Source organism: Pecten maximus, chromosome 3 (genome assembly GCF_902652985.1).
Source record: "Pecten maximus chromosome 3, xPecMax1.1, whole genome shotgun sequence".
NCBI classification, from domain to species: domain Eukaryota; kingdom Metazoa; phylum Mollusca; class Bivalvia; order Pectinida; family Pectinidae; genus Pecten; species Pecten maximus.
The window spans coordinates 5,227,334-5,251,581 of NC_047017.1; the positions used below are offsets into that span (position 1 = coordinate 5,227,334).

Here is a 24,248-nt window from a genome sequence, read left to right on the forward strand (position 1 = left end):
GACTCAAAATTGTACAAATGATGGGGCTGACCCCCTGGGGGCCTCTGGGGCGGGGCCAAAAGGGGTCAATTTGGAGCTATTGATATAAACGACTTCTTTTCTGAAACCAAGCAATGGCTATTGCTCATATTTACCTGGTAGCATCACTATGAGGTGGGGATTCAAAATTGTACAAATGATGGGGCTGACCCCCCAGGGGCCTGACCCCCCCAGGGGCCTGACCCCCCCAGGGGCCTGAGGGGCGGGGCCAAATGTGGTCAACCGGCTATATTGATATAAACGACTTCTTCTCTGAAACCAAGCAATGGCTATTGCTCATATTTACCTGGTAGCATCACTATGGGGTGAGGATTCAAAATTGTACAAATGATGGGGCTGACCCCCCAGGGGCCTGAGGGGCGGGGCCAAATGTGGTCAACCGGCTATATTGATATAAACGACTTCTTCTCTGAAACCAAGCAATGGCTATCGCTCATATTTGCTTGGTAGCATCACTATGGGGTGGGGATTCAAAATTGTACAAATGATGGGGCTGACCCCCCAGGGGTCTGAGGGGCGGGGCCAAATGTGGTCAATCGGGCTATATTCATATAATTGACTTCCTCTCTGGAACCAAGCAATGTATATCTCTCATATTTTACTGGTAGCATCACCTTGGGGTAGGAATTCGAAATTGTACAAATGACGGGGCTGACCCCTCTGGGGGATGAGGGGCGGGGCCAAAAGGGGTCAGTTTTGCAGAATTGATATAAACGACTTCTGCTCTGAAACTAACCAATGGATATCGCTCATATTTGCCTGGTAGCATCCCTATGGGGTGGGGATTCAAAATTGTACAAATGGTGGGGCTGACCCCCCAGGGGCCTGAGGCAGGCCAAAATTGGTCAATTTGTTTTAACAACTTCTTCTCTGAAACTAAGCAATGGATATTACTCACATTTGTATGGTAGCATGGTTATGGAGTGGGGATTCAAAATTGTACAAATGTTGGGGTTGACCGGGGCCGCCAGGGAGCTGAGGGGTGGGGCCAAAAGGGGTCAATTTGGCTAGATTGATTTAAACAACTTATTCTCTGAAACTTAGCAATGGTTTGACTGGTAGCATCCTATTGGGTTAGGGATTCAAAATTGTATAAAGGAAGGAGCTGACCCCCCCAGGGGGCAGAGGGCAGGGTCAAAAGGGGTCAATTAGTCCAAACAAGTTCTTCTCTGAAACTAAGCAGTGGATATCACTCACATTTGTGTGGTAGCATCCCTATGGGGTCGCGCCAAAAGTCAATTTCATTTCATGGATTAATGCACTTTGTGGCATTTTTAGTATTAAAATAAAACCAATGTACATGTACCCATATAAAATGCTTATGATATATATTGACATAGCAATACCAGTGACAAATATACTTAAGCATCATTCTTGTTTCATATCTCATGAAACCAGGTGAGCGATACTTGCCCTCTGGGCCTCTTGTAGCTATCTTCTGTTACTGAATAATCCATATTAAACATGTTTTGTGACATTACTTCTGCATATTGAATAACATCATCACTCATATCGTGATTATTTCTCATGGTACATCTGAGATTTTTCATATTTTACATTAGAGTGATATTTGTCTTCATGTTGATGGAAATAAAATCAACTGTATTCCACCAGGGAACAAACAAAATTTTGTATTTAACCATAAATCCTTTTTTTCCTACAGAAAAGTCAGGATACTGACAAGAAAGGGGAGACAACTGACAGTGAGGATATGTCATTGATACCACGCCTACAGTATTTATACATACAGGTAGTATGATTTCATGTTCTAAATATAAAATAATATACAGAATGAGACTTTAAGGTAGCCTGTTTCTTTAGCAGATGAAAAAATGTGGAACTCTTTTATAAAGGAGGTAGAATTAAGGTAGCCTGTATCTTTAATAGAAACTGTGAAATGCTTTTAAAAAGACAGGTGCGATTAAGTTATTATTAACAGATGAAGTTCTATTGAACTCATTTAAAAAGAAGGTAAAATTAAGGTCGTCTGTATCTTTATTGAAATACATTTTGTACTATGAAAGGCTTTTATAAAGGGAGGTGTTATTAAGATAGCCTGTAACTTTAACAGGTGGACATTTTAAAAAGAGGTAGAATTAAGGTACTTATATCTTTAATGGAAACTGTGATGTTGGAATTATAATCAATTAAAGTATGACTTTAACAGATGGAGTACTGTGAGAAGAGTACCCTAAGGAACTGTATTGATGCGGGGCTGTACCAGGACCAGAACCGTCTGTGGAGATTCTTCAGGGAGATCATCGAAGGCATCCAGCATTTCCACCAACAGGGCATGATTCACCGTGACCTCAAACCTGTCAATATCTTCCTCGACTCCAACGACCATGTTAAGATCGGCGACTTTGGACTGGCAACTACCAACATCATACTCAAGGTAGAGCTTCAGAAATCTTGTTGAAGCTGTAGAGATATTTATTTTGATGTTTTCATATATTGCTGGGCATATTTTTGTCTTTGTAAAAGGTAAATTGAAATATTTAGCATTCACAAAATTTAAGATAATATTTAATTGATATTGTGAAAGTTCAGTGTTGGGAATCTGTTTTCATTTCATTATTGATGATAAGTTGTGGTAGATTATTTAGAGTATTGCAATTGATAACTGATAGATAATCATTTAGATAGTTACTCCAAGCATTATGGGTTTCACCACAGCTTAAAGATACACTTAATACTATTTGTGATACTATACACTTAAAGTGAAACTTCACACCAGAAATCCATTTATGTGTAAATCTTTCTCATATCTAATCTAAGTATAAGCGGAATGATCTGCAAATCAATCCATTATGGAATTTCCTGATCAGTAAATCAGAACTTAATAGTGTAGCCTATCAATTTTCTATTGAAATTTACTTTGTGATAACATTTTAAGAATTTCTTGCTTTACACACCACACATCTGACAAACTTTAATTTGAATCTGTAACTATAGCAACAGAGTGCCATGATGGACGTGTCTTTGCTGACTAACAGCCTAGTGACTGAAAACCAATACAGTTCACAGTCCGGCAGCATGGGCGATGGTCACCTGACTGGCAAGGTGGGCACGGCCCTGTACGTCAGCCCCGAGATGATGACGGGGGAGAGCAAGATCATCTACAGCCAGGTATGATACCAGCTTAAGTTACATTAATACCGGTATTGAGGATCATCTACAGCCAGGTATGATACCAGCTTAAGTTACATTAATACCGGTATTGAGGATCATCTACAGCCAGGTATGATACCAGCTTAAGTTACATTAATACTGGTATTGAGGATCATCTACAGCCAGGTATGATACAAGCTGAAGTTACAGTAATACTGGTATTGAGGATCATCTACAGCCAGGTATGATACCAGCTTAAGTTACATTAATACTGGTATTGAGGATCATCTACAGCCAGGTATGATACAAGCTTAAGTTACATTAATACCGGTATTGAGGATCATCTACAGCCAGGTATGATACCAGCTTAAGTTACATTAATACCGGTATTGAGGATCATCTACAGCCAGGTATGATACCAGCTTAAGTTACATTAATACCGGTATTGAGGATCATCTACAGCCAGGTATGATACCAGCTTAAGTTACATTAATACTGGTATTGAGGATCATCTACAGCCAGGTATGATACCAGCTTAAGTTACATTAATACTGGTATTGAGGATCATCTACAGCCAGGTATGATACCAGCTTAAGTTACATTAATACTGGTATTGAGGATCATCTACAGCCAGGTATGATACAAGCTTAAGTTACTTCAATACCATTAATGAGGATCATCTACAGCCAGGTATGATACAAGCTTAAGTTACATTAATACTGCTATTGAGGATCATCCACGGCCAGGTATGATACAAGCTTAAGTCATATTAATACTGCTATTGAGGATCGTCTACAGCCAGGTATGATACAAGCTTAAGTTACATTAATACTGCTATTGAGGATCATCCACGGCCAGGTATGATACAAGCTTAAGTCATATTAATACTGCTATTGAGGATCATCTACAGCCAGGTATGATACAAGCTTAAGTTACATTAATACTGCTATTGAGGATCATCTACAGCCAGGTATGATACCAGCTTAAGTTACAGTAATACCGTTAATGAGGATCATCTACAGCCAGGTATGGTACCAGCTTAAGTTACATTAATACTGGTATTGAGGATCATCTACAGCCAGGTATGGTACAAGCTTAAGTTACATTAATACTGCTATTGAGGAGAAAAATGACCAATCGTGTCATTGCTGTTCCTCAGATTTTTTTCAGAAGGAAGAGCGTTAGTATTACATAGCAGATCAAAGAGGTATCATACACTGTATAGTTTTAAGTTTCCAATATGTATATCTGTCAGTTGATCTAGCAAAGGTAATGCTGCCTCACAAAAGAGTTTCCAATTTGTATATCTGTCGGTTGTTCTCAGCTAGTAAAGATAATGCTGCCTCAGAAAGGAAGAAGGATAATGATGATGCACGAACTCTTCTATTATTGATAAAAGGATTCATCTTCGCTTTGTTATCCTCCCCACTTGACTAAGGTGTTATTTATACCCTCCACTTAGTTAAGGAGAGTTTGTAGTAATCACTTTGTGTGTCCGCACATGATGTATCATGTACTCCTGGACAGATTTAGTTTAAATTAGCATTTTAGCATCACACCATCAAGGTTGACACCTGATTAGATTCTGGTAGTCATGAGTCAAGGTTGAAGGTTGAAGGTCATACTTAACCACTTTTCAAATAAGCGGTGGCCGAATGGTTAAGGCGTCCTGACACTTTATCACTAGCCCTCCATCTCTGAGTTGCAAAATACTCAGTAACCTACGACTCCCAGAATTCAAACTTCCTGAAGACTATGATCAGAGCAATTTTGAAAATCAGGTAAGAATCTGCCATCTGTGCCAAACCTACATTGAGCAGTTGCCAGGTACTGACCGTAAGCTGGTGGTTTTTCTCCGGTAACTCAGGCTTTCCTCCACCTCCAAACCTGGCACGTCCTTAAATGACCCTGGCTGTTAATAGGACGTTAAACAAAAATAAACCAAACCATACTTGTGTACAAGAAATCTCTTGAACCCCTTGGATAGATTTACTTTATTGATTATTGGAGTGTGTGGGTATATCTATGTGAGCCCTAACTCAGTTTGGTTTTATCGGTTTGTAGAAAGTGGACATGTACAGTATGGGGATTATCTTCTTTGAGATGTGTTACAAAGCCCCTCCCCACCGGGATGGAGAGGGTCAAAATCCTCAGTAACCTACGACTCCCAGAAGTCAAACTTCCTGACGACTATGATCAGAGCAATTTTGAAAATCAGGTAAGAATCCGCCATCTGTCCCAAAGATGACCTAATTAGTTTGTCAGCCTGTTATTCTGATTGTGGTCTTGTCTTTAAACTGACACATTGAATTGGAAGATTTTCAAGCATACTATTTGTGACATCTTAGATAAATAACTTATACAAGTGGATATGCATAGTTTAGGTATTGAGTATAGAAGTAAACTACTGGCAGGGACTGATTTTTTTCAACTTTATACTTTGGTTTTGCTGATCTCTCTAGCTTTTGTAGTTTCGATTGATTTATGAATTCATTTTGTCTAAAAGTTGCTTCGATTATTAAGAGCATCTTCAAAAAGACAACATTGATTGGAGACTGTATGCATGTATTAGTTGATCAACATATCAGAGGGAAATTTATTTATTGGCCTAATTTACTTTGCATTTTTCAAAAATATTCAGCGATTTAAACTAGCTACTGAGATATATTTGTATTTATGTCTTCTATTGATTCTATTTGCAGACCAATATTATTAGATGGTTGTTGAATCACGACCCTAGCAAACGACCAACATCCACTGAGCTGTTACAATCACCATTCCTCCCCCCTCCGCAGCTGGAGGAAGCAGAACTTAACGAGGTGTTGAGGTCAACCATATCAAACACCAATAGCAAGGCATATCGTCGTATGATAGGAGCACTTTTTTCACAAACTATCAACTCGGCTGTCGATGTTCTCTATGACACAGACTACCATAAGGTTTGGCAAAACATCTTTTGGGAGTCCAATTTCATTGAAAAATATGAAGAAGTTTTATGATATGCTAATTTTATGATTATATAAGAAATGCAAGATGTAGATGGGAAAGCTTTTGTAAGAAAAAATTGCTCTTTCTTACTTTGTCTTTCACTAGATCTTTCTTCATGTCAAATTTGCTTCTAGTATAAATAGAAAAATCTTGTTTTAGCTTTATTTTCTTGAAACTATATATAGAGATGAAATTGTAAGGTAGCTTAGGCAACAAAGTGACAGGATAAATGCCATTGCCGTAATTGTGATACATTTCAATGAAACTTTTTTAAAATGACAAGGATGGCATACTTGTATATGTGCATGCATCTTGCTTCAAAAACAATTTACATTTTCAACTTTTTTAGCCCACCATCATCAGATGGTGGGCTATTCAAATCGCCTTGCGTCCGGGGTCCGTCGTCCCTCCGTCCGTCCGTCCGTAAACAATTCTTGTTATCGCTATTTCTGAGAAAGTATTGAAGGGATCTTTCTCAAATTTCATATGTAGGTTCCCCTTGGTGCCTAGTTATGCATATTGCATTTTGGGACCGATCGGAAAACAACATGGCCGACAGGCAGCCATCTTGGATTTTGACCATTGAAGTTTGTTATAGCTATTTCTGAGAAAGTACTGAAGGGATCTTTCTCAAATTTCATATGTAGGTTCCCCTTGGTCTCTAGTTACGCATATTGCATTTTGGGACCGATCGGAAAACAACATGGCCGACAGGCAGCCATCTTGGATTTTGACAATTGAAGTTTGTTATCGCTATTTCTGAGAAAGTACTGAAGGGATCCTTCTCAAATTTCATATGTAGGTTGCCCTTGGTCTGTAGTTACGCATATTGCATTTTGGGACCGATCGGAAAACAACATGGTCAACAGGCAGCCATCTTGGATTTTGACAATTGAAGTTTGTTATCGCTATTTCGAAGAAAATACTGAAGGGATCCTTCTCAAATTTCATTTTTAGGTTGCCCTTGGTCCTTAGTTATGCATATTGCATTTTGGGACCGATCGGAAAACAACATGGCCGACAGGCAGCCATCTTGGATTTTGACAATTGAAGTTTGTTATCGATATTTCTCAGAAAGAACTTAAGGGATCTTTCTCAATTTTCATATGTAGGTTCTCCTTGGTCCGTCGTATTGCATTTTTGGACCAATCTGAAAACATTGTCGACAGACAACCATTATCGCTAAATCTCAAATTTCATATATAAGTTTCCTTTGTTTAAAAAGCACTGGAGGGATGTTTCTCAATTTATACAGATTAGTAAGAGGAAGAGAAAAAAAGAGAAAAGATCAATCTGACATGGAACCTATGAAGATCATTCATTGGTGGGCGTCAAGATCCCTCTGGGATCTCTTGTTCTCAATAACAATGAGGCCCAGGATCATGATATTAGGATAGTAGCATGCATGGATAAAGGGCCACAAAGTTCGTTCACATGAATGTGACCTTGACCTACTTTCAAGGTCACTGGGGTCTAATTTCTTTAAATCTTTAAACAACTTCTTCTCAGTAAATAAGATCGAGCACAGAGCCATGATATTTAACCTGTGTCATGCTAGGATGAAGGGCTACAAAGATTGTTCAATTCAATGATTTTGACCTACTGTCAAGGTCACTGGAGTCATATGTGTTAAAAATCTTTAGATGACTTCTCAGTAAGCAAGAGGTTCAGAGCCATGATATTAGGCCAGTAGCATTCTAGGGCTATGAAGTTTGTTCAAATCAACGGCCTTGACTTATATTCAAAAATTTAAAATATTTAAACAACTTCTCAATAACCAACAGGCCCAGGTCATGATACTGGGAGAGTGGCATGAATTGATAACAGAAGTTTGCCTTGAAGGTCACACTGGTCAAATGTGTTAAATTTTTTATGTAATTTAAAAATGAAAACATCAACTATCAGTATGCATTTCAGAACTCAGGTGACTGTTAAGGCCCTCTTGTTTTCTTTAGTTTTCTCATTTCACATTTTGATATTTTCAAATTCCTGACTATCTAACTTTGATGATGTTTGTTGGAAGTATTATATGTTCAGATGTTGTTTTTCAGGTCGCTCTGGGCCTGAAGACCACCCTGATCCAGCAGCTTGTTAGGGAGACACTGACACGACTGTTTCAGAAGCATGGAGCGGTACAGCTCACCACTCCACTACTCATGCCCAAGTGTGGTGTTTATGGGGTTAACGACGCATACACCTGTCTCATTGACCACGGTGGTCAGCCGGTTGCTCTACCATTTGATCTCAGGGTCAGTATCTAGATCACATTGTCCTACTGACCGTAGTGAACAGCTGGTCACTCTTAAGTTCTTTTTGGTCAGTATTTTACTAGATCCCATTATCCTTGGACTCAATGACTAAACTTGTGATGATCTGGTCTCTCTTTTCTTTTACATCACGGATAGTATCCACCTACTAGACCTGAATTTGTTTCAATGACCATGTCTAATCTAGTTGTTATAAGCCCAGAGAGCCATATATTAAAAAAAAAAATTTAAGAATCCATTTTCTTTTTCAAGAACGACAGGTTTTGGTCCACCTGTAGTTTGAACCATTGTTGGGAGAGGCAGTTCAAAAGTAGGGAAATATTTGAAATATAACTAACAGTATTTTGCCATAATTACTGAAATATGAAAATAAGCAATTCAGGGCCTCTCAATGCAATTCCTACATATTTTACAGGTGCCATTTGCACGATACATTGCGCGAGGAGGGGTACAGCACCTGAAACGTTTCTGTATTGACCGTGTTTACCGAGAGAAGATGCACAATATCCAACATCCAAGGGAGATAACTGAGTGTGTATTCGACATTGTGACTCACAACCAGGGAAAGTAAGTATAAATCTTAAACTTACATTGACCTCTAACTTCCCACCTGACCCTTCCACCAAAAACTTGTCCTGTTTATTTCATGATCCATACATGATACAGATGTTCTCTTTTTTGATAAAAAATATACAAATGATTCTTTGAGAATAAAATATGCAAATTGGCTTATGCAAGTTGACTCCACATTGATGATGTTACTTTTTTTTATCCAGTTTGATTCCTGATGCTGAGCTTCTGATTATGGTCCAAGATGTCATCAATGAGTTTCCAGTTCTGCAGGTAGGGTTTGACCAGTATGTGACCATAGTATTCAGGTCATAATTAATTAGGAGTTTGAACATTGCAAGACATAATGCCAAGCCAAAGAGTTGACTTCATAAAATACTTCTTAAATTAGGAAGTACATAATCTACCATTTTCCTTGAAAGTTTTACATGAAGGTGAATGATATCAAGATCCAAACCAATTGCAGTAAAGGGGTTGCTGATTTATTTGTAAGGTTTTGCCACAGTGTAACTTTTGTCCACAGAAAGTTTTAAATAAAAGCTGAAGTGTGTCATCACTGATAAGTGTGCATTGATAGCAATTTTAAAGGATTTTACTCAAATTTGTCCATTGGATGAGAAATAATATTTGTATGTTTGGGCAGAAAAATACAGTGTAGAGATTTCACTTCACAGGCAAGAAACTACTATGTGAGGATGAACCATGTGTCCATTCTACATGCAATCCTGTCTCACAACGGTGTACCGGACGACCTCAAAGACGAGACCCTGCGTGTCCTAACTGGGGTCAAGGTCAGGTCATTCTTTGGTTTATCTTTCAGTGTTTGTTTATGTAAAGGGATATCAATTTAATGTTTTGCTCTACATGATACCAATCATTCATATCAGTACTAAATACTGGTGTAGAGAAAGTAACTTTATTTACGGTTTCCTGAATCATATGTCTCTGCACAGGTGACACTACTCTATTTAATACTCCTGACTAAATCTGAGCTCTCACGAGAGCCAAGATAGTCATCCTGACATTTGTTAGATGGGGGACATACACAATTGACATCAAGGTGATAGCTGTGGGGAGTACAGAATTGATATCAAGGTGTTAGCTGTGGGGAAATACACAATTGACATCAAGGTGATAGCTGTGGGGAGTACAGAATTGATATCAGGGTATTAGCTGTGGGGAAATACACAGTTGACATCAAGGTGTTAGCTGTGGGGAATACACAATTGACATCAGGGTGTTAGCTGTGGGGGATACACAATTGACATCAAGGTGATAGCTGTGGTGAGTACAGAATTGATATCAGGGTATTAGCTGTGGGGAAATACACAATTGACATCAAGGTGATAGCTGTGGGGAGTACAGAATTGATATCAGGGTATTAGCTGTGGGGAAATACACAATTGACATCAAGGTGATAGCTGTGGGGAATACACAATTGACATCAAGGTGTTAGCTGTGGGGAATACACAAATGACGTCACCTTGATGAGTTTATAGCCCTGTTTCATTCTGTGACAAAATCAGTAATCAATTGCAGGAAAAAAGTTATTCCATTCCATCTGATATTCATGCCCCCGCCATGAAATAGAGGGAGGGGAGGCAGATAGTGTTTCTCATGTCCATCTCTTCTCATTCCATCGCATCCAGTCCTGATGTAATGTAACTAGCTAATCTCAGGAACTCCTGATGTGATCCTCATGATGGGGCATTTATCTTACAGACATTTTCTAGTCTAATTATGTTTGATGTGATGCTGGAACATGTGATAAGGGCCATGCTTCATTTATCACAAAAGAAGCTAGGTGCTGTTGGAATCTGAAAAAATTTTTAGCAGTTTTACAAATAATGATACAAATTATTGATTGTTGTGACTAAGTTCATCTATATATAATAAAAAAAATATCTCACATGCTAGATTGAGAGCCAAAACAAGTCACACATCAAGGCACTGACCAACCTTGGTCTGAGTGAGTCGGTGACCAGTAGTGTCCTGAGTGCCCTGGAGATGGAGGGGCCATACAAGAAAGTGTCCAGCTATCTCCGCATCATCACCAAGACCAAGGGGCAGGTAAGAACCATTAACAGCCAAGTGATTTATCACTATGCTTCACAGTGAGTACACAATTATCATGTAATTTATGCGGAATGACCTTTCATTTATGATGTCACAATAATAAATTCACATCAGTCTCTTGTTTGTGTTGCTAGGCAGCCACTTTAGCCAAACAGGGTATCCATGAAGTGGAGGTGGTGATGGGCCATGCAGAGGCCATGGGGCTCAAACTACCGGTGTGTGTTCTAATAAATATATGTCAAATTCAGTACAATATAAGGTCTCTGAGAATAGGAAAATCGATAGAAATATACACCAGGCTTTGTCAGACTTCCCAGTAAATGAAACAAATAAAATTCAGTTCTGCTTGCATATCTGAGATTGGAAAAATGTCAGTATGACATGAATTTGTTAACTACATGTATTTAATAGCTCAGTTACTTTACAGATTCTTTTGATTTCTATACCCTACTATGAAGTGGTCTGAGAAAATAAGTCTCATCCTTTGTCTGTCTGTTTGAATTTGATTCAAGAAAATTTGCCTGACTTTCGTTTGATTTAATTTGTGATCAAAGACCATTGTTGTGCAGTGAAATTGAAAAATTATTGTATTTTTTTTTTTTACTTATTGACATTTTTTGAATTTGGTTAAATTTTGTGTTCGCTCTATTGCCATGAAAGCAGAAACAGAAACATTTTTCATAATTCACTTATTGTAATTGGTTACCCTAGTAAAATTCAAATTTGTGTTCACACTTGTTGATTACAGATAGTGTTCAGTCTAGGATGTATCTACAATACACAGCAGTACTCCGGTGTGATATTCCAAATCGTGTTTGACTCTAAGAGGAAGAAGCGAACTATCCCAGAACTCATAGCAGCAGGAGGCCGATATAATGGTTTGGTGGGTGTTGAATCATCATCAAAGAAAATCTTCAGATTTGAAAATCTGAGTTAAGTTAAAGTTATTTATTATTACATGAATGAATTTGCTCTTTCCTAAAAACTATGGCAGCTCAGTTGCATCAACTTCACATCCAATAAAATTACGAAAGAGGGTGGTACATAGAGTGTAAACTGACACAAATGAAAGCACGATTTAGTACTGCTGATGTTAACACTAAACCAGGAAGAAGATACCTTATAATGGTTAGGTTCAGGAACCAGGAAGTCAAAAGTTCCAAGACTTGCTATTCTATCTTCCCCTCTCCAGGTAAAGAAGTTCCAGTCTCCTCTGTCTTTGAGCTCCACACCGACAGGTCACTCTGCTGTTGGGGTCAGCCTCGCCTTTGAGAAAATTGTTACAGCAGTCGGAGAGAACAAGGAGGTCAGTGATATGATTTTTTTAGGGTATTTTTAGAAAAAGGAAATAGTCAAGCACAGGCACAAAAGAAATGGTGAAAAAAATAGCTGTTATATGGAATCAATGCCATGAATACGGTAAGTCTTTTACATGTACCAGTTGAACTGCTTCATTTTGAACACATGTACATGCTTCTCAACATGCTACTACAAACAGTTGGAATACTAATATATATACAGTAAAACCTAAGGTCACATAGATCAGATTTTTAATTAAATGGAAAAGTTTACATTCACAAAATAACCAGTTACATGATATACAGTACCATTATTAAGAGTGGAACATAAGGCTTTAAATCATTATAATCACATTATGGAATTACTCTAAAATGTAATATGATGATACTTTTTTTATTTATATTTCTTGAGATGCCTCAGAGATAACTTTCTGTTTTTCTTCACTAGTTTCATCCACCTGGTCCATTTGATGTCCTTGTGTGTACAATTGGCTACAATCCCATGCTGAAGGAGAGGATGGGTGTGGTCAGGGACCTCTGGGGGGCGGGACTGAGGGCGGATATACTACTGGACACACTACAGGTAATAAAGGGGAGAATGGTTGTGGTCAGGGACATCTAGGGGGCGGGGCTGAGGGCGGATATTCTACTGGACACACTACAGGTAATAAAGGAGAAATGGGTGTGGTCAGGGACCTCTGGGGGGCGGGACTGAGGGCGGATATACTACTGGACACACTACAGGTAATAAAGGAGAGGATGGGTGTGGTCAGGGACCTCTGGGGGGGGGGGGGGGGGGGGGGGGCGGGACTGAGGGCGGATATTCTACTGGACACACTACAGGTAATAAAGGGGAAATGGGTGTGGTCTGGGACCTCTGGGGGGCGGGACTGAGGGCGGATATACTACTGGACACACTACAGGTAATAAAGGAGAGGATGGGTGTGGTTGGGGACCTCTGGGGGGCGGGACTGAGGGCGGATATACTACTGGACACACTACAGGTAATAAAGGAGAGGATGGGTGTGGTCAGGGACCTCTGGGGGGCGGGACTCAGGGCGGATATACTACTGGACACACTACAGGTAATAAAGGAAAAATGGGTGTGGTCAGGACCTCTGGGGGGCGGGACTGAGGGCGGATATACTACTTGACACACTACAGGTAACAAGGGAGAAATGGGCTTGGTGAGAGATCTCTGGGGGGTGGGGCTGAGGGCAGATATACCACTAGACACACTACAGGTGGCAAGGGAGAGATGGATGTGGTCAGGGACTTCTATGGGGCAGGGCTGAGGGCAGATATACAACTGGATGGTTTGTGTGCCATCGGACACACACTAATACAGGTGACTTGGCAGAGATGGTTGTGGTGAGGGACCCTGGGGGCGGGGCTGGAACAGTGGCATTAAACAATATGCCTTCAAATGGCAAAAGTCTGTTTTGTTTTCACCTCAAGTAGCAATGTTTGTATTTTCTGTTTGCAGAGTTTAGAGGATATCCAGGAGTACTGTCGGACAGTAGGAATCACATATCTAGTCATCCTGAAGGACTCCGACACGGGCTGTGTCAGGGTAATATTGTAACCTAAATAGTGGTGTTTAAGACTGTTTTCTGTCAGTTGTACTGGTAACAGCATGACCTTTTGTCCTGTTGTCTGTCTGTCCATCCATCCTGTCATCTCTGTTCATCTGTAGACAAATCTTTTGAGGACAGTCTGTTGTTGGGTTTCATTTTACGCCTTTGAATTACATAGGAAATCATACATGTAACTACCACCATGAATTGTTTTATCTGAAATACTGTTGCAATGGTTATTTCCCTTTTAAAGTAAGATTATTCCAATTGCAAAATTTAACTTATCTATTTCTCGAAGTAATGACACTCTTTAGAAGAAAGTTCAAATATGAGTAAGATTGTAAGTTTTCTATGGCACAGTAAGATAAAGCGTACAAAATTTTTTATGTTATGAGCATATTTTCAATATTAATTGATGAGCTTACCATTTTGCTCAGGTACGATCAATTGAACGAGAAAGAGTGACAGAAAAGAAAATCAACATTCCTGATTTACCAGATTACCTCCAGCCAAAGAACCAGACTTCTAAAGTGTAAGATATTAAGATCTGACCCTATTTAAGTGATTTGCAAAGGTTATTTAAGCTAAGTCATATAAATTTCTCTCAAGTTAGAAGGGAGACAGAAAGGCTTTCTCATCAATCATAATAAATACAAATCTTTAATTGTCTTAGACTGAGTAAGTATTGATCTTTTTTTCTCACATACTTCACAGGGTTATCCGGCGGTTCCAGGTGGGAGGGGGGGGGGGGGGGGGGAGACAGCCAGCACGCGCTATATGACGCTGCTCACAATAACGTAATGTCATAATAATGTAATAAATGATGACATCATAAATTTTGACGCACATTCCTAGGAGCATTGAAGATGGCGTGATGAAAAACTTTCATAAAAACTTAAATTTGGTTGCAAGTATGTGAGAAAAATAATCAATCATAGGTCCGTTCTGCGAATAAGAATATCTCGACCCTCATGTAAGAATTTGGCTGGCCAGCACTCGGCAAGCCTCATCCTCATGCTGACTGGCCAAACTTTTACACTCGGGTTAAAATATCCCTGTCCACAGAACAGACCCATGTTAGATTCTATTAATTGAAGAAGTCCATTTGTAAGATAGCTGATATCATGACCATTGTAATCTGACATTGTATTTTCAGTTGTTTCTTATAATGTAGTCCAAATATAAGATATTTTAAGGGATTCCAGTGAATAAAGTCCAGATTAGAGAAAGTACTTATGTTTGTGTGAAATTTTGTATTGTCATATATCATTTACAGAGATCAAAATGAAATGCAGCAAAATCCAAGTGGAAAAAGTTCATCTGCCATTTATCAGCCTCATTCTGAATACAGTCAATTATCTTCCAACTTTACATTAAATTTCTCATTTATAATGATGGAGGGTGGACGTTTGGCTGCTAACTTCAGACGGAAATTGGAGTCTCAGGTAATGGAGTTAGCCATATTGACAACATTTTAGATGTTTTTTGATAGGAAGCATCCACAGAGGCTAGTGTGGGTATTTTTTAAGTACATGCCATAGGACGAAACACAAAAAAAACAGTCGACTGAGTATAACAAGTTTAACTGAACCGATACAATGTTGTAGCTAACAAGTGACCTGTCTAAAAAATCTTTGTCGGACTTCTGTCTAAAAGTTAAAGAGTGACCTTTCTACATGTCCTTGTCAGACTTTAGTGACTGTACATTAGCTAACAAGTGACCTTCTAAAAGTTAAAAATCAGTGAATGTTTATTGGCTAACGAGAGATCTTTCTAAAAGTCCTTTCCAGACTTCTGTCTAAAAGTTAAAAATTAGTGACCGTAGTGTAACTAACAAGTGACCTGTCTAAAAATCCTTCTCAGACTTTTGTCAAAAAGTGAAAAATCAGTTTAAAAATTGATGAATGTGTGTTATAGTCCACAGTCCTTTATAATGTTTCATCATTTATGTCACACTTCTCATGAATAGAGCACAGGGCAATATTTACCGATCACAATACTTTGGTTTGGTTTGGTTTGTTTTTGTTTAACGTCCTATTAACAGCCAGGGTCATTTAAGGATGTGCCAGGTTTTGGAGGTGGAGGAAAGCAGGAGTACCCGGAGAAAAACCACCGGCCTTCAGTCAGTACCTGGCAACTGCCCCACGTAGGTTTCGAACTCGCAACCCAGAGGTGGAGGGCTAGTGTTAAAGTGTCGGGACACCTTAACCACTCGGCCACCGTGGCCCCCGATCACAATACCTTGAAATGCACAGTTGTATAAGCTATTGAATACTTCACTCTTTTGTGTGTCCAGATTTTCAGTAAAGTGTCCTCCAGTCTCTCCTGGGTGCAGACCAAGTCTTTCGAGGTGGTGTGTGTCGAGTTAAATGCAGCAGTATTAAAAGTTATAGCAGCATTCCTAGATGTAAGTATTGTGACCTTCACCTTGATGAGAGTAATGTGACATTCACCTTGATATGAGCAAAGTGACTTTCAGTTGTACTAAAAATCAATGAAGAAATGCTCATGTTTTCCTGAAATTTCCATGAGGAATATTGCATCTTGCATTTCAGAAAAAGTATACCTATATAGTGCTTTCTTTAGATAAAATTTTTCAGGCAACATATATATATGTATACGACCTTGAAACAACATGTTTTTGAGCTCCTCTTTCCGATGGATGCAAAAAATTTTGAAATTAGTGTCTTTTGCAACTTTTAAAAAATAACTTACGAGTGTGAAATAAATTCCATATCCAACAATCACGAGTCGTGTGACCTGTTTCTACCACAATAATATCGGCTTTGATCAAAGGGAAACGTGGCCAAGTATAATTTCGTGTATGTAAATAAAGTGTACCGGTGACATCCGGGACCCGGTAATGTGACGTCATTCGATTATTGATGACGTCAATAACAATTGCAGCTTGGGTCAAAGTTCGAATTCTTGACCAATCAAAAGACCGGAAGGTCATATACCACTAGTGGTATATGACATATATCTATCCAACAGTAGGCACATTTATACAATGGCTTGAGAGTGGAATAATACGGCGTATTGTGGTAGAAATACATGTAACTCGGTGACATGTAAGATAAATGTTTTGTGAATTTTGTTTTTCTTTGCAGTTGGACAACTCAGAAAAAGATTATGAAGATAGTGTAGCGGTAGTGATGGAAAAGTGAGATGTTGTTTGTAATTTCATAAGGACCAGTTCTCTTTTCATCGCAAGCAATATTCTACATTATTCACTGAGATATATTTAGCTCTATCTTCGATGTTCAGTAACATTTTACACAATTTTAGCCTTACTTCATAGAGTTATCCCCCCCTGGAGAAAATTTGCATCTTGTTTAAATAGAAGATGCATGTCAGAGTGATTTTATCTTTAAAGTCCTTTTACAAAGTTAAATGATGTCAATGAATTGCCAGATTATATCTGATCTAGAACATGCTCAAGTTTTAATATAATCTGTCAGACATATGAACACTCAGTCAACTTTGCTCTCTATTTACAGGTTACAAAAACACAAAAAATACCTCATCAAAATAACGGACCAAATTTTCCAACTTAAGTTTGATAGAAAGTAAGTACATGTCACTACAGATTTTTCTCCAAAATTGATGAAATCAGACCTTAACTACAGTAACTGTAGAATTTAGAACCTTCTTATTGATCTTACATTTAAAGTTTTCTGCAATTGACCTATACAAGGGCTGCCTAATAATACTATTATAGTACATGATTAGTGTTAGGATGATTCTGGATTTATAAAATGCAATTGTAGTAAATCAGATATGATAATCCAAGATTATAATAATAATACATGTAATGATAATACATGTAGTTGACTTTATTTAAGGTCAATGACACATTTGAGTCACAAGTCTTCTTCCAAGTGGTCGACATAAAGTTATAGCATCACATACAAACAGGAATCACAGTATGGTAAATTAGAGAAATGTTCAAATAAAAGATGTCATGATAAAAGATGTGCAATGAATTTGTATAAAACATGTGATACACTTGCATATCAATATTATGTCATAGAATTATATAAGTATCATAATAGGGATTGAATGTTACTTAAAATAAAGTAATGAAATAGCGTTTCATTGATAAAAAATGTACTACTAAAATTTCTAAACAACGAAAAATCTTGTGTTGTAAAATTGGATATATATCTTTTTACATTCAACCTTAAAAAAAATCTTCAATCTGGATCAGCCATGCATGTATCTAATATTTTGATGTAAAGAGTTATTTTTAAGAATGAACATAAAATAAGCTTATGTACATTTTACAGAAAACATATTATTAATCTAATAATGATCAAATAAGATAGATTAGTGTTATCGTCGACGAAAAAGTTCTGAGGAAATTTTACTTACCCCAGTATCAATAATTGAATTCTCCAACAAAGTATATTTATAACTGATTATTGGTTTTCTAACCAATTCCCAATACTAGATGTAAGAGTTCTCTAGATTTTACATCTGTTGTTGAGCAAATAAAGAGGAGGGTTTCCTGTCTGTATTTGGGGTTGGTCAAGATCATTATTTTTGCAAAGATTCAAATTTAGCATAGTAAACATTAATATTTTTATCACTATAATTAGTTTTAACTGATACTTAGTAAGATTTTCATTTAGGCTATTTATTAATATCTATCTAAACACCGCCTAAGATGTTTTCTAGTCACAATAGGCCACGGGCAAACAAATTATCAAACGTTAGTATCCAGTACCTATTTTGGATCATACAGTCACTATTACTTGCTAGACTCTATATATTTATATATATATCCATTATCAGAGAAAAGACATTCATAAAAATCTGTCCAGGCCCTGTCCTTCAGTCTTTCCATAGGAAATTGGCACAGCTATGTTATGTAGATCTTTATCTTGTGTGTATTGTTATCATGATACTGGTATTCTTCTCAATTTCCCTTATAATCGGTGAATTGTTGATCTCCATGTTCTTTATTTTTCAGGTGCAGTTTTGTGGTTCTGTATGGGAGTAAGGATGATAGTCTAAGACTGCTTTATATGTGATGTTATTGGTGAAAAGAGAGAAGCATCATTATCATGTGATCAGTGTCATGTGACAAGATTCATCATTATCATGTGATCAGTGTCATGTGACGAGATTCATCATTATCATGTGATCATTATCATGTGATCAGTGTCATGTGATGATATTCATCATGACCTTGTGATGTTGATAATCATTTCTCATTGTGAATGTGCTTGTGATTGGAAGGTTTATATAAGGGAAGTATATTTATTTTTATTATGCCTGTTCTACAGATGTGTTGTATACATGAAAGATCTATTTTAAACTGTATGTCTGAAACGTGAGGTTGTCTGCGTTGTACGTGATTCCTGCTAGATCTGCAAGGCTGCTGTATGATAGACCGATTCATAATAACCATTGTGCTAACATGACGAAGCATGATGGGATGTTGAAATGGATGCCTGCCATGTTGCTTCCACTGAACTTTAATAATAACTGTTGTAATGAACAAATCATTGGACTAAGAACATCATCAGAACATTTATCCTCAGCTGGGTGAATGAGGCACTCATCTGAAATGCCACAAGATGATTGACACAAATATAATGGCTCCCTAGCTTTGGTAGTCACCTTATTTTAATTGGCTGTTGCCGCTTGCCACCTTTAGATATTACTGTCACAAAAAGCTGACATTCTGTTATACTATAAGTACATAGTCCTCAGTCTAAAAAGTCACTCATATCCATTTACCATTGTGTGACATTGTGTTTTGTTCTGTGTTATGCTGTCAATGTGATTCAGGATGTTGATACAATTCCAACACCTTTATTTACAATGTGTTTAGGTCTGTAAGACCAACTCTAATTGTGTACCATACAGTATCAGTGGGTTGTCTGTCTATAGGTTGTAGAGATAATCTACACTGTCCAACATTTGAGATCAAGAATGTTTTAATCATTGTATTCAAACTTGGAATTTTACTTTCAAGCAAATTTCTCAACCTTGAGCAAAGATTAACAATAATGTTTATATATCGACATACGTGTATTTAAGTGTTATCTTTGAATTTCTTTTATAGGTTTGCCTCATGTTAAAATCAAAGCCTTAATTTTACTGCTAAGATTTTACATTCTTGTGCTTTTGACTGATTTATGTTGATAACTGTTGGCTGCTGTTCTCTGGTAACAGTGACAACTGGTGATTTGTGGTAATTTATAGTGAAACCAAAATGACTGTTGCTGACTATGCTGACTTGTCTCCCTCTTGCGACTCTGGTGACCTCGAGTGATGTTACGCGACTCCAGATTATAATAGGTGACCTCTAGTGATGTAAGGTGACTCCTCATTACAATAGGTGACCTCTAGTGATGTAAGGTGACTCCTCATTACAATAGGTGACCTCTAGTGATGTAAGGTGTCTCCTGATTACAATAGGTGACCTCGAGTGATGTTACGCGACTCCAGATTATAATAGGTGACCTCTAGTGATGTAAGGTGACTCCTCATTACAATAGGTGACCTCTAGTGATGTAAGGTGACTCCTCATTACAATAGGTGACCTCTAGTGATGTTAGGTGACTCCTGATTACAATAGGTGACCTCTAGTGATGTAAGGTGACTCCTCATTACAATAGGTGACCTCTAGTGATGTTAGGTGACTCCTCATTACAATAGGTGACCTCTAGTGATGTTAGGTGACTCCAGATTACAATAGGTGACCTCTAGTGATGTTACGCAACTCCAGATTACAACAGGTGACCTCTAGTGATGTTAGGTGACTCCAGATTATAATAGGTGACCTCTAGTGATGTTAGGTGACTCCAGATTACAATAGGTGACCTCTAGTGATGTTAGGTGACTCCAGATTACAATAGGTGACCTCTAGTGATGTTAGGTGACTCCAGATTACAATAGGTGACCTCTAGTGATGTTAGGTGACTCCAGATTACAACAGGTGACCTCTAGTGATGTTACGCGACTCCTGATTACAATAGGTGACCTCTAGTGATGTTAGGTGTCTCCTGATTACAATAGGTGACCTCTAGTGATGTTAGGTGACTCCTCATTACAATAGGTGACCTCTAGTGATGTTAGGTGTCTCCTGATTACAATAGGTGACCTCTAGTGATGTTAGGTGTCTCCTCATTACAATAGGTGACCTCTAGTGATGTTAGGTGTCTCCTGATTACAATAGGTGACCTCTAGTGATGTTAGGTGACTCCGGATTACAATAGGTGACCTCTAGTGATGTTACGCGACTCCAGATTACAACAGGTGACCTCTAGTGATGTTAGGTGTCTCCTGATTACAATAGGTGACCTCTAGTGATGTTAGGTGACTCCTCATTACAATAGGTGACCTCTAGTGATGTTTGGTGACTCCTCATTACAACAGGTGACCTCTAGTGATGTTAGGTGACTCCTCATTACAATAGGTGACCTCTAGTGATGTTAGGTGACTCCAGATTACAATAGGTGACCTCTAGTGATGTTAGGTGACTCCAGATTACAACAGGTGACCTCTAGTGATGTTAGATGACTCCTGATTACAATAGGTGACCTCTAGTGATGTTAGGTGTCTCCAGATTACAATAGGTGACCTCTAGTGATGTTAGGTGACTCCAGATTACAATAGGTGACCTCTAGTGATGTTAGGTGACTCCAGATTACAACAGGTGACCTCTAGTGATGTTAGATGACTCCTGATTATAATAGGTGACCTCTAGTGATGTTAGGTGTCTCCAGATTACAATAGGTGACCTCTAGTGATGTTAGGTGACTCCTGATTACAATAGGTGACCTCTAGTGATGTTAGGTGTCTCCAGATTACAATAGGTGACCTCTAGTGATGTTAGGTGACTCCTGATTACAATAGGTGACCTCTAGTGATGTTAGGTGTCTCCAGATTACAATAGGTGACCTCTAGTGATGTTACGCGACTCCAGATTATAATAGGTGACCTCTAGTGATGTTAGGTGACTCCAGATTAGAATAGGTGACCTCTAGTGATGTTAGGTGACTCCAGATTACAACAGGTGACCAGTAGTGATGTTAGGTGTCTCTAGATTACAATAGGTGACCTCTAGTGATGTTAGGTGACTCCAGATTACAATAGGTGACCTCTAGTGATGTTAGGTGTCACCAGATTACAATAGGTGACCTCTAGTGATGTTAGGTGTCTCCTGATTACAATAGGTGACCTCTAGTGATGTTAGGTGTCACCTGATTACAATAGGTGACCTCTAGTGATGTTAGGTGTCTCCTCATTACAATAGGTGACCTCTAGTGATGTTAGGTGTCTCCTGATTACAATAGGTGACCTCTAGTGATGTTAGGTGTCTCCTGATTACAATAGGTGATCTCTAGTGATGTTAGGTGACTCCTGATTACAATAGGTGACCTCTAGTGATGTTACGCGACTCCAGATTACAACAGGTGACCTCTAGTGATGTTAGGTGTCTCCTGATTACAATAGGTGACCTCTAGTGATGTTAGGTGACTCCTCATTACAATAGGTGACCTCTAGTGATGTTTGGTGACTCCTCATTACAACAGGTGACCTCTAGTGATGTTAGGTGACTCCTCATTACAATAGGTGACCTCTAGTGATGTTAGGTGACTCCAGATTACAATAGGTGACCTCTAGTGATGTTAGGTGACTCCAGATTACAACAGGTGACCTCTAGTGATGTTAGATGACTCCTGATTACAATAGGTGACCTCTAGTGATGTTAGGTGTCTCCAGATTACAATAGGTGACCTCTAGTGATGTTAGGTGACTCCAGATTACAATAGCTGACCTCTAGTGATGTTAGGTGACTCCAGATTACAACAGGTGACCTCTAGTGATGTTAGATGACTCCTGATTACAATAGGTGACCTCTAGTGATGTTAGGTGTCTCCAGATTACAATAGGTGACCTCTAGTGATGTTAGGTGACTCCTGATTACAATAGGTGACCTCTAGTGATGTTAGGTGTCTCCAGATTACAATAGGTGACCTCTAGTGATGTTAGGTGACTCCTGATTACAATAGGTGACCTCTAGTGATGTTAGGTGTCTCCAGATTACAACAGGTGACCTCTAGTGATGTTACGCGACTCCAGATTATAATAGGTGACCTCTAGTGATGTTAGGTGACTCCAGATTAGAATAGGTGACCTCTAGTGATGTTAGGTGACTCCTGATTACAACAGGTGACCTCTAGTGATGTTAGGTGACTCCAGATTACAATAGGTGACCTCTAGTGATGTAAGGTGACTCCTCATTACAATAGGTGATCTCTAGTGATGTTAGGTGACTCCAGATTACAATAGGTGACCTCTAGTGATGTTAGGTGACTCCAGATTACAATAGGTGACCTCTAGTGATGTTAGGTGACTCCTCATTACAATAGGTGACCTCTAGTGATGTTAGGTGTCTCCTCATTACAATAGGTGACCTCTAGTGATGTTAGGTGACTCCAGATTACAATAGGTGATCTCTAGTGATGTTAGGTGACTCCTGATTACAATAGGTGACCTCTAGTGATGTTAGGTGACTCCAGATTATAATAGGTGACCTCTAGTGATGTTAGGTGACTCCAGATTACAATCGGTGACCTCTAGTGATGTTAGGTGACTCCAGATTACAATCGGTGACCTCTAGTGATGTTAGGTGACTCCTGATTACAATCGGTGACCTCTAGTGATGTTAGGTGACTCCAGATTACAATAGGTGACCTCTAGTGATGTTACGCGACTCCAGATTATAATAGGTGACCTCTAGTGATGTTAGGTGACTCCAGATTACAATAGATGACCTCTAGTGATGTTAGGTGACTCCAGATTACAATAGGTGACCTCTAGTGATGTTAGGTGACTCCAGATTACAATAGGTGACCTCTAGTGATGTTAGGTGACTCCTCATTACAATAGGTGACCTCTAGTGATGTTACGCGACTCCAGATTATAATAGGTGACCTCTAGTGATGTTAGGTGACTCCAGATTACAATAGATGACCTCTAGTGATGTTAGGTGACTCCAGATTACAATCGGTGACCTCTAGTGATGTAAGGTGACTCCAGATTACAATAGGTGACCTCTAGTGATGTTAGGTGACTCCAGATTATAATAGGTGACCTCTAGTGATGTTAGGTGACTCCTCATTACAATAGGTGACCTCTAGTGATGTTAGGTGACTCCAGATTACAATCGGTGACCTCTAGTGATGTTAGGTGACTCCAGATTACAATAGGTGACCTCTAGTGATGTTAGGTGTCTCCTCATTACAATAGGTGACCTCTAGTGATGTTAGGTGACTCCAGATTATAATAGGTGACCTCTA

The 24,248-nt window shown here is 38.8% G+C and overlaps 1 protein-coding gene across 1 annotated transcript in view; it reads left to right on the forward strand.

Annotated features, from left to right (window-relative positions):
• Positions 1–20,692, forward strand: part of LOC117323007 (eIF-2-alpha kinase GCN2-like) — a 35,631-nt gene extending 14,939 nt beyond the window's left edge. The window contains 22 exon segments of the mRNA XM_033877990.1: positions 1,703–1,789; positions 2,207–2,434; positions 2,995–3,168; positions 5,215–5,268; positions 5,270–5,368; positions 5,853–6,089; positions 8,190–8,387; positions 8,821–8,972; positions 9,182–9,248; positions 9,650–9,766; positions 10,893–11,045; positions 11,186–11,266; positions 11,800–11,934; positions 12,244–12,357; positions 12,798–12,932; positions 13,836–13,922; positions 14,364–14,458; positions 15,203–15,371; positions 16,223–16,333; positions 17,037–17,089; positions 17,427–17,495; positions 18,902–20,692. Coding sequence (XP_033733881.1) covers positions 1,703–1,789; positions 2,207–2,434; positions 2,995–3,168; positions 5,215–5,268; positions 5,270–5,368; positions 5,853–6,089; positions 8,190–8,387; positions 8,821–8,972; positions 9,182–9,248; positions 9,650–9,766; positions 10,893–11,045; positions 11,186–11,266; positions 11,800–11,934; positions 12,244–12,357; positions 12,798–12,932; positions 13,836–13,922; positions 14,364–14,458; positions 15,203–15,371; positions 16,223–16,333; positions 17,037–17,089; positions 17,427–17,495; positions 18,902–18,962 — 2,676 coding nt within the window. The 3' untranslated portion in view covers positions 18,963–20,692.
• The last annotated feature ends 3,556 nt before the right edge of the window (positions 20,693–24,248 follow it).